We start from the raw sequence: 11,838 nt of genomic DNA, 5'->3' as shown, positions 1-11,838 counted from the left end.
TCATTATTTTTCGGCAGAACATTTTATACACAAATGTCGTTTTTCTTCAAAATGATCCCTTTTTTGGATATATTTAGAAGTGAGATCAAACTATACAAAGATATGTCAGACTGCAAAAGCCCTACATCCGCCTACATGGGGCAGTAGTAGCTCAGTCCTTAGGTGACTGGGCTGGTTCAAGTCCCTGTGTGGACCATGAATGGAGTGTGGACTGGTGGCTGGAGAGGTGTCAGTTCATCTCCTGGGCACTGCCGAGGTGCTGTTGAGCAAGGCACCGAACCCCCAAATGCTCGGGGCGCCGGTCACTGGAAGCCCCCTCGCTCTAACATCTCTCCATTGGTTGGATGTATATAGGTCCTGTCTGAGCATGTGTGTGTATTTCGGGCCTGTGTGTGTGTAACATGAAAAATAATAGAGTGAAAATTGAATTTCCCCATTCACGGGACTAATAAAGGAATTCTTCTTCTTCTTCATCTGTATGAAGATCTATTGTAGGCCTATGTACCGTATTTCCTTACTGACCTCTGACACTTTTTGACTGATTTTTATTTCATTTTAAATGAGTTTTTTTTGTAATTCTTATTTAGTTTTGTCTAGGATTGGATATTTTTTTTAAACTTCTTTATCTGTCATTGATGTCACTCGGTTGTTTATATCGTATACTGTAGCCCAGGGGTAATAGCTGTGAATGTTGCATTATTAGTAAAGACTAAATTCTGCCAAGTCATGGTATGTTATTGCATGAGATCTGTCAGCTGCTTTAATTAACGTGTCAACCTGGTTGCAATTTCTTAACATCTCAAGGTGTCAAAGACTATTTTTCTCTGCACTGACGTCGAGCCTGGTGTCTGTACATGAGACTTGACTTGACAAGACTTGAAATTGAACATGAGTTTAAACAGTTAGGAATCATGCTCGAATGAAAAGAACAGTAGCCTCAATATAATTTTATTTGTCCAACTTTAGATATACCGGTATTAAAAACGATTTAACTATTGATTCAGCCAAACTACATTTTAATGCAGTGATTATGCCACATATGACCTACTGTGTAACAACTTGGGCAATTGCTTATAAAAAAGCGCTAAAAATTCTTTACAAAAAGCCAAGAATGTAGCATCACTGTAGCACCCTGAAGAGATTTGATCTGCTGAGCTGGGAAAACATAATCAAATATGCACAATCTATTTTCACAAACGTCCATGAATCCTTCTCCGCTAAATGACGTCGTAAAGAAAAACACACTGATTGACAAGAGCAGGCTCCAGGGGGGATTGTCTAGTCCCATTTAGGGAAAAGTGTTTTTGGGGCGGTCAGTGTTTTCATATTGAGCGTTGCAGACCTGGAACACAATGCCAAGTGTCATAGGGGATCTGCCAACCGTCTAAAGACATGATTACTGGAAAATCAAAACTGCCGTCATAATCTACCTTAAAATGATCCTCCTGATGTATTTGCTGAAGTGGGACGGTAGAAATGCTGCAGCTTGGTCATGATGGAATGGGACCAGTGTCCATATAAGTGACAGGTTTAAAAGGATCAGCAAAGGTTTAAGCAACACTACCATTCAACCATTCAATAAACAGTAAAAGGGAAAGAGGTTTGAAACGTAGACATCTTTCCAAGTGTTACACCCTGATAAACAACTCATTGATGCTGGGACGCAGCCAACGGACAATTAAAAAGTAACTCTAAACCTTACCTCCCGTGTCTACCTGTGATAGTTCAAAGCTTGAGATCATCAAGCTGTTCTCTGAAGTGCAAGGGTTCCTCGAATCCGTTTCTATAGGCTGTCCATCTGCATGTCAGCGTTCACTGCTGCATCCTGGGCCACAGCTGTTGCTGTGTCACATCTTGTTTACACCAGGGGCCAGGGCTATGTTTGACCTAGTTGCTGAAAAGCCCAAGAGGCAAAGTTGAAAGCACAACAAAACACAGAACAGGCCACTTTGTGACAGACACGAATTTACATGTGTTGTTTGATGTCAAAACATCGAGTGTACTAAATGTAATGATCGAACATCCGTAACTTCTCCCGTGACTAAACGATGGGAAGAAAGGTGAGGTCAGGAGGAGACGGTGAGGTTTTTTTTTCAGTTGAGGTTTTATTCAGTTGTATCCCTTTCAATGGCAACTTTGTGATCTTGATTAGATTGCACATCTTTTGACATAATGCATTTTCTACAACCTTACCTAAACAACCATATGCTTAGTCTAAACTGAACCTCAACCAAATTCTAACCAGCGTTTAAAACCATGTTTAAAACCATCAAACAGTCCTTTGAATGTTTGTCCCAACATGAGGCCCGTAGGAAATATTTGGAAAAGTGCAGATATGTTATTATTAGTTATGTGTGAACAATGGCCGTATTTATTGTTTTGTGTTGAGTCGGCAAAACGGCGATTGCTATGGGCAGAGTCGAGATAACTTACTGTGTTTTCTAAATACATCACCATGACAACCGTTACTGTTCAACCGCCTGTAGAATGACTTGATTCACGAGGACTGCCCTCAGAGCATGTTTGAGATACTGATGTTGAAGTGTACCATGTGTTCTCTTCTTGTACAAGAATACATTTCTATTTTTATTATAACTTGATTCTGGTTCCAAACTGGTCCTTATGTTTAGAGGTTTTATAACAAAATATCCTCACTTCCCCAAAGTGTCCTTACTCCCAAAGACTCAAAATGGTCCTCACAAAGACAGATGTACACAGGTCAGTAGTTGGTAAGTTACAACAGTGTCTTTTAATTGAGTGTGGAGTCCAGGCAAAGAAGTGACCCATGAATCCTCCCGGATGTGTGAAGTCCCACCTTCGAGGCCTTTAGGCAGCTACTGTCATTGACTGTCAGAGTCCTGAGGCGCTTCCTCTTTCCGTGGTAAACAAAGCAGTTCCTGGATCCTTTGCATGTCCTTACTGGTTTCCTCTGCCTGAGAGCTGACATTCAGATCTCCAATCAACTCATCTGTCAGTTGCAGACGGGCCGTCCTTATGATGTGAAAGAAGGAGAGTGACTGGTGAACAACAAGACATCAGGGTAACAACCAATTTGAACGCCCATTTAGGTTCTTGATGAAATCACCTACCAAAGCGTAAAATAATCTTATTAAAACCTTGAATATATCTTACCATTCTTTTAGCCTGAGCTCATAAAGTTCCCTGCGCTCTTTCCTCCTCCTCTCTCTGGTTGTTTCTCCCGTCATCGACTGCATGCTGATGATCAAAGCACCGGCGGGAAACCTGAGAAGAAGTTAGCTGAGGTGACACTTCAACACTGGGTGTGTCATCTAATGCCAATCAATAAAGACCTGAAATGAACTGCTTTCTAAACCACTCCTTGCCTCTGTGTAATCTGTTGTGCTACACACAAAGCTACGTTAATTGCATAAGCCTTCCAAAATGTAATAATTAAGTGCCAAATTTCCCTTCTGCTGTGTCTTACAAAGTCACACCCTCTTCTGCAATCCCTCCAGCCCCACCCAGACCCTCCAGCAACACCTCTGCTGTGTGCCCGCACAAGAGGACATTTGGGTTGAGATCTGGAGCGTGATGTGCTTTCCGATTAGCTGCCTGCTTTCATTTCACCCCTTTTGCCCTGACTGCACCTGGCATAGCCATGGCCGGGGCTGTTTGCACACATCAAATGCTCCAGGTGGCTGGTCGCTCAGGCACACAGTGACAGGGGGGAGAAGGAGGAGGAGGAGAAGGAGGAAGAGGAGGAAGCAGCTATGCTAGCAAGGAGCCAACAAAGAGAACAGACTAGGGTTGAGCCAACACGGTGCTGATGATCACAGACACTATCCAAACCAGCCCCTCCAGTCTGTTACACCATCAAAACACCTCACACTCAATTTCCATTATACAAATCTGCACTCGGCTCTGTGCACTCAGAGGTCTGTGACCAGGGGGGGTGAGTGAAAAGTGGGACAGAGAGAGAAGTGAGGGTTGATGGGAGAGAGGAGATGGAGTGAAGCATAAGTCCAGATCAGACCATGGTAGATGGAGATGAGAGGCTGGAATAACAGAGACGGTATAAATGGAGAGGGGCAGCTGCTGCCTTGGCCCGCCTCTTTGCTTTAGTACCCAAAACATGGCCCTCTGCAGTGCACATGAGTCCCTCTGGCACCGTGAACAGAGTTGGACGTTGGGGTGCAGCTGGGTGACAGAGGGTTGCTGGGAGGGGCGCAGCTGGCTGCCAGAGTGCTCGCTGCTCTCGAGCACACAGGCATGATCACGCACACAGGCATGAGCAAATACGCGTGTCTGTTAAAAAAAATATAAATGCAGCTTCTAACAACGTAAATCACTTCTGTAAAGAGGGCTGAAACTAGAAACACGTTGATGTGTTCGACTGTTGGATACGAATGGACGCTGTAGGAGAAGGAGCCAACCTTACCCCAGCCCCGCTCCGATGATTGCCCCTGCCACCAGCCCCCCCAGGCCAAGGTTCAGTCGGAAAAGGCCTCCGGTCACAGCTGCACACGCACACAAACAAAAGTTTTATTGTAATCACTCATAACTCAACAAACACTGGTGTCCAGGCATATATGAAGTTGGACAAACAATTTCTGCACGATAGAAAAATCCCATTTTTATGGACAGTGGATTTCTGGAATAATAGTTTTTTTTTTATTAATCAGTTCTTGGGCATTGCTATGCATTATTTATTTGGACAGCTGTAGTCGAGAGATGACAGGAAATGAGGTTGGAGAGAGAAGGGACTTTGCGGCTCATGTTCGGTGCCCTAACCCCAGAGGAACCCCAGTGGTCTGGTTTTGCAAGGAAGAAAAATGTGACTATTTTGCTCGAGATGAAAACTGGAGGGAGGAAATTGTGTCTGGGTGAATTCGCAGTGGATTCTTTCAAAAAGCTTGGACCCATATTAAAATTTACAGAAGCAATGAATCATTTTCATAAATAAAAGTTATAATTTTGCTATTCTCTTTGCTATAGACTGTTCACACATCACAATTATACCTGGTTCACATTTACACTGTACACTGCATGAACGGGTTTGATGGTCCTTCTTATCAATACGTAGACTGAGACACCTGCATATTCTCATTTACAAGGCAATCCTAGGCTTATAGACGCGCAACAGACACTAAGGGCGCATTCACACTGTCCTTCCGCACCGCGCCCCGGGCTTTAGGGTACTTGTCCCCCCTCCCTCTCCCCCCGCGCCCCAGGCCCATTTGTACTCACACTGCCTAGGCCTCGCGCAAATGCTTATTGCCGTCCATACGTCATCACGCCGTAACACGTCACACGCATTGATTGACGTCATCGCGATGCGTCACTTTGTTTACAAATCTTTCCATAGACCTCAGAGTTTTTGTGCGTCTTGTCCGTCTTACTTCCTTTTGTCCTACAGTAACCGAAATAATGCTGGGACTCGGGTTTTGTTCTTGCTGTCTGTCTCAAAAGTCAGAACTGAACTGAGGAAAAAAGCGTTTTGGGAAACTGCTCCCTTTGCCTGGAACTTGTTAATAAAAAAGGAGTTGGTCTCATTGAACACTTTTAAGGGGAAATTGAACGACCCGGAGGCATAAACATCTGGCTGTGGATGTTTTGCCTAAGGCTTTTATTATTGTATCTGACCTTGAAATGTTTGCTGTTTTGGATGCAAAGTGTTTTTAATGTCTGTGTCGTATGTAAGACTATGCCGCTCCCCGTCTTGGTCAGGGCACTCTTGTACAATGCATTTTTAATCTCAAGGAGTCTTTTCCCAGTTAAATAAATTGATAAAACATCATCGTCATCGGACAGAAAATTGTACATTCCACATACTGGACACTTACCTCCAGCTGCAGCAAAATGGCTGACGGTATACTTGTCTCGGTACACAGACAGCCCTGTGCTGACAGAACTACAGAGGGAAGGGAACAGACGGACAGATGAGCAAAAAGACGGTTTGAATGAAACCAAAAGATTTAAGGAGGATGATCTTTGGAAGCAAAAACTATCGAATAAATACATTATCTAATATGAATTATATACTATTCGTCTGTATTACAACAGGCGGATTAGTGTTAGAGCTAAAAATAAATACTTAGCACTTTGGTTGTTGCCACAGAGCCTGCAAGGGAAGAACTGAGATCTGCTTTGTTCTTTTAAAATCAGGGCTCAAAATGTTTACCACTGCATTTTATTAGGTCCAATTTGGGACAATGAGTTGAATTCAGCTTGGTTTAGAGGGAAAAAGCTGAATCGAATGTTAAATACCTCCTTTGAAAGAGTTTCCTTAATTGCAAAAGAATGTCCTGTAAAATATAAGTCTTAAAGGAATACTTCTTTACTTAGAAACTAAGATAACAGGTGCTGTGGAGAAAGCTGGTGAAGTGATGACAATGGCGCAAAGCACTGTCTGATATGGAAGAAGGTGGTTTCAAAGATCTGACGCTTGAATCAGATGTCTGTGGCTACCTTTACGAGCCGCACATAGCGAGCAGGTGAAGCAGATGGAGGAACGGGAGGCGTCTACTGCGGCTGCTACAGCCGAGGCAGAAGAAGTGCCTGTCGCCGTCGAGGGCGAAGTGCATTATGGGAGTTGTTGCTTTCAACCCACAAGCGCCATAGAATCACTTTCTGCCGTTTCTCGGTCAAGAAGGCACCAAATTAGAAATGTATGTTACATTTATACTACATATACGGCCCACTTCCAATACAGATTAATGTTTTCCTTCAACCTAATTGAATGGTCTGGGATAATGAGATTGTTTACTTACTTGAATATAGTGACAAAAGCAGCCACTCTCCAGCTCCATCTCCAGCCATATCTCACAAAACCCCGGATCGCTGCGTTGTGGGCTGAGCGCTGCATTAGACAGAAAGGACACACATTCATTAGGCTGCTCCTGATGCTATAACATGAGAGTTTAACATTATCCCAATTGTGCACTCATTTTACACTGAAACATAATCATCAAGGGTTACAGTAAGCATCACAACATGGTACTATCATTTACCACGCAACACAACACTGATCAGTGTCTAATACAAAACGTGAGGTTGGATTGTTGAGAAAATGTTAACAGACAGGGTTTTCAGGCTCATGAAAAACCTGGAAAATGTCATGGAAGTTCAGAATCTCATTTTCCAGGAGAGGAAAAGCCATAGAATAGAAACTACAAAAAGTCCTTTAATGCTTTAGAAAAGTCTAGGAATTTTGTTATCTTTCGTGGAACATTACATAATGTTATATGCCGGCCAATTTATTGTATTTTTGTTGTAACGTGGTTAATATGCGTCACGTTTTGTTTATCATCACGTACATTTCTTAAATTTTCATTGCATCCTGTCTCTGCCTCAGTGTAGCCCAGGCAGCTGAAATTATGTTTGAATAGAGTTTGAATCTGATGTGTTTGACTAATGCTGGGCAAGGTTTACTTTCATGTTACATGGCTCTAGAGAGGCGTTAGACCTTGGGTGTCAAAGTGATCCAGTAAAGGGCCGCTGTGGCTGCAGGTTTTCATTCCAACCAAGCAAGAACACACCTGGTCCAACAAATCAACTGTGTGAAGACAGTTCAGGTGATTACATGAGTCTAGTCAGGTGTGTTCTTGCTTGGTTGGAATGAAAACCTGCAGCCACACGGCCCTTTACTGGATCACTTTGACAGCCCCGCATTAGACCAACTATGAGAGATGGGAAATAGTTACTGTTTATCTTCAGGCAAATGACATTCATCATAAAGAATACTATACAGTTCTGATTGTGTTATAAGTTTTAAATAGTCATGGAAATTTACTTACCACCGCTTCCACTCGGCTGGTATAAATTTCCGCCTGATGGACTTGGATATACCTCTGCCTGGCATGGCGAGCTGCTGGCAGGCCTCCGTAGATCAAGCCTGCCAGTGCAGCGGCTACACCGCTCTTTACCACGTTGCTCAGCTCCTCTGGGTAGCTCTGCGCCACACTACAGGGACACAAGAGACATGCCTTCTTTTGAGAACAAGCTCAGTGCCACTTATTCCTCATCTTTAGACGTAATTACAGCTGCCCTGTCAAATTTTGTATGTGTATTATTACACAACAGAGTAATTTAAAGGACTTAGAATAGTGTGGCAATTAAGTACATCGACCCGTCCATTGCTACTTCATTACATGCAAAGTAGAAACAATTCTACAATAAAACAACCAAAGCATCCTTACATATTTGTACATAATCAAACTGTGGTCACTGCTTTCAAGGATGGGGTATTGGTCAACTAGTTTACTACTGTGCTGCCGTATTTTCCCAATTTTGTGCATATTCTGACATTTTATTTAACTAAAAATGTATTTCTCCAATTCCAGAATAATTCACAAAAAAACAAGACTGTACTGCCTGTTCTGTGCTGTCTTTTACCTGGTCTCTGCTTCTTCTGCAATGATTCTTTCCCTGAATGACTGGTAAAAAGGTGAGTCTAGAAATAAGCTCATTCTCTTTATTTACACAAACTTTCCCAAGAGTTTATTATTTTTTATTTATGTTCATCACCAATTAATCTGCTAATTATTTTCTTCATTAAATTATTGTTTAGTCAATAAAATGTCATCAAAAGCAGAAATATATATCGGCACACCTGAATGTGACAGTTATGTCGGTGGGAAGTATAAACAAAGTTTGCATTACAGTTTAAACTGCAACACAACGCCAAACAACTAAATGGATGCAGAAGAGAGGACAAACTATTGTTTAAAACTCTGTTCATAAGATTAAGAATAAAGCCTGTCAAAGAGAGCAGGATGATAAAGGGGTTGATAGAAAAAGTCAAGAAGGAACAAAAAATACTAACTCTCGGTCAAAGAGATCCTTGATACGGTCCCATCCTGTGTCTGGGAATTCTGGCTTGCCTATGATGCTTGGCAGGGTGCTGGGAGAGGGGATGGGTGCAGGGGTAGGACCGGTGGAGGAGGAGGAGGAGGAGGAGGAGGAGGAAGAAGAGGGCATCTGTGCAGGCTGGGCAGCAGCCACATCAGCTGCGTGGACCCTGGGGAGCAGGCAGCAGAAGGAAGGAGGCCTGGCGCTCTGGATGAGGCCCTGCAGTAGACCGGTGTTCAGCGCGCCCTGAGGGGCTGAATCTGCACGCTGCCTCTGCAGGGCGAAGAACGTTCTGGGCTGTTCTGGATGCATCACGCTTCAGCTGGCATTAGGCTGCAGCAGAGAGGCAGAAACACATGGCCATGGGTTGGGATGATGCACTCTCTGTCTCGACTTAAGTTCCAGTCCTCAAAATAAACGGCCTTAAGGCAAATGAAATCCTGGCAGGACTACACAGGCTGTCCAATTCAGCAGCTGTTAAATGGTGCAGTCCTATCAAAAGAAACAGAATGCTTTACCTGTAACAAGTACAGTGAGATCGAAACAATCACCCTGTCCATACATATACAACATGATACAAACAATAAGACAGACATAACAGGATGGGTGTAGTAACAGTCAGGGAGGAAAAGGACAAGAAGAGGATAGTGGAGGAGAATAAAAATCAGCACTCGAGCACAGTGTGGGAACGGGAAAAACACATCAGCAAACATAGGCACACTGTACAACATAAGAACTCAAAAACAAGTTGCACCGGGGGAGGGGAAGATGAGTAAGGAGGTGTCCCAATGCAGATAGGCAGCCAGCCCCAGCCGCAGCCACCTTCGGCGCCGCCCATGGGCCCTGCCTTGGATGTGGATGCGTGTGTGATATCGCGTGTGTGATATCCGCCTGAAGAGTCGCCTCGACCAGCTACCCAGTCAGTGTGAGTCTGCAGAGTGTCAACGCGATAACACAGCAAGTTGCACGTCTTTGACTGGGTCCCAGTTAGAGTCGACACTCAACAGGTGCCAGTGGTAAGGAGGGAGGAAGGAAGCAATGAGAACGTCACAAAGCAGCGTTCCTCTGGAGAAGGTGTTCCAGCAACGGCTTTGGCAAGGGGTGGCTCCCGAGATAGGGACCTGAATGCAGACTAGATTGTGATTGTCGTGGTTAGGGCGAGCAGTCGCATTTCAGGAGACACGACTTGGCACGACACTGGGCACACAACAACAACAGACTTTCTGGGAAAATATTTCTTTATTGATCTCAAAATGCATCACTGATGTTTTAATGCACTGCTGGGACCCTCAGGTCCTCTGAGCGGTGTGTTCAGGGTCAAACAAATACAAAAGGACACCGTCTTCACAAATAAGACCCAGGAATGACACCCAATGGACACGAGACAGAGTGGTGTTTGTAAGAAATCACTAGGGAGCAGCGATTTGCAACGTATGATGAATACTATTTCTTAAGTCTGCCCAAAGTGTATTAACACTAACCAGTAATTGACAGGAAATCAATTAAGATGAAGTGTAATTATGATAACAGATTGTTTTTATCTTTTTGTCCAAATCATGTAATTCTCTACTATGTAAACAAAAACAAAACAACACATATGGTTGTCAACGTATTCATTCTACAAGGAAAAGTTCACATCCATAAAGTTAAATTTATAAACAAAAATCTCAGCCAAATTTTAATACCTTCAAAATTGAATTTTGGAATTATTTTAAGTCTATATGTATACATTTACATACATTTGAATATATTGTTTGTTTGTTTTAAATGCCTAACTGTTGTAAAACTCCCACATGATGTCTGTGAGAATATACAAAAAAAGATGTGGGGGGAAAACAATAACAATAATAATATTAACAATAAAATTAATAATAATAATAAAATATTTGGGTCTACTTCCGAAACCGACATTGCTGCTCGCAGCTTCCCATGTGCTAACAATCACTAACCCTAACCCGATTTATATGATATACCGTTAATTTAAAAACACATTCACGGTTTATACAAACTGATGAAGCAGGAACGCTGAGTTACGACAGCGTTTCGGCTGTCAAAGAAACGGAAATGGACATGTGTCAATACCCGTGTCACCTTATAAAACACATGATTATTGACTTGTTTTTGAAAGATTAATAACTAATTAAACTAAAGTCACCCGCACCAGCTAGTGTCCCGCGGGGCTTCCGGTACAGCTTCTAACTTGGTTAGAAGGTAACTTAGCTTAATATCGTTCAGCTATGTCGTGTCAAATTTCCACCGCTGTTAGCTAGCGTAAATAAACAATAAAATAAACTATCTTCTTAACATTATAAATGCTAATTATAACGTAAAAACAATATTTTAATTCCAGTGGTCTGCTTGAATACCGTGGTCGTTGAAAAAACTGAATGGAAACCTAAACAATCATATCTGTCCGATAATGGACCTCCTAGCATGCTATTAGCTTCGGTCATATCTGTGATCAAATGCAGCTTACCTTCCAAGCTAGCGGCGCCCAATTTCTTGACAATTAACCGGTTGTTTTATGAAGCACCGCGGCCCCGGGTAATGCAAATTAATTCTCAATTGGTGTCCGCATTTCTGTTTTCCATATTTGTCCTTCTGCTGTTTGTTTTCCTAACGCTGACTTTCCTGTAACCTGCCGGTGTCCCGAACTCTGACCTCGGCCAGTGAACAGCGACACAGACCCATCAGAACCACAGCGCCGCCCGCCGGTGGAGGACTGAACACCACGCTGCATGTGACTGACTGCACAGTATGGGTAAACTTGGATGCTTCCTAACACGTTTTTAATCACAAATAAGGTTAAAGAGGTTTCTTATGAAATCATACACAAATATTATCCAGCTAATTATTATATGTCATTAATATTAACTGCTGTTTCTGTCATTTTCATCCAGAAACAGTTCATTTGCTCTGGTTTTGCTCTTACACCAAATAACTATGTGCTTGCGTTGAAAGGAGCCAGTTGAGGTGGTTCAGGATCATCTAGTAAGGATGAACCCTGGGCGCCTCCCTAGGGAGGTG

General features: G+C 42.9%; 1 protein-coding gene across 2 annotated transcripts; it reads right to left on the bottom strand.

The window, feature by feature from the left end:
- Positions 1-2,143: 2,143 nt before the first annotated feature.
- Positions 2,144-11,460, bottom strand: timmdc1 (translocase of inner mitochondrial membrane domain containing 1). Of its 2 annotated transcripts, none has more exons than XM_083938190.1 (8): positions 11,288-11,460; positions 8,786-9,144; positions 7,758-7,923; positions 6,732-6,820; positions 5,805-5,872; positions 4,400-4,478; positions 3,133-3,243; positions 2,144-2,991 (listed from the first exon to the last, which is right to left on the bottom strand). In XM_083938190.1, exons 2-8 carry the CDS (start codon positions 9,121-9,123, stop codon positions 2,841-2,843), a joined length of 1,002 nt encoding a protein of 333 aa, XP_083794316.1. In that variant the 5' UTR covers positions 9,124-9,144; positions 11,288-11,460; the 3' UTR covers positions 2,144-2,840. The 2 variants fall into 2 exon arrangements, with proteins under 2 accessions (XP_083794316.1, XP_083794317.1); XM_083938191.1 differs by having other exon boundaries at positions 2,920-3,017.
- Positions 11,461-11,838: the final 378 nt, after the last annotated feature.

Source organism: Echiichthys vipera, assembly GCF_963691815.1.
Source record: "Echiichthys vipera genome assembly, chromosome: 23".
Taxonomy (NCBI): domain Eukaryota; kingdom Metazoa; phylum Chordata; class Actinopteri; order Perciformes; family Trachinidae; genus Echiichthys; species Echiichthys vipera.
Note: the sequence above shows the minus strand (reverse complement) of the source record. Positions and strands in the feature narration are given on the sequence as shown.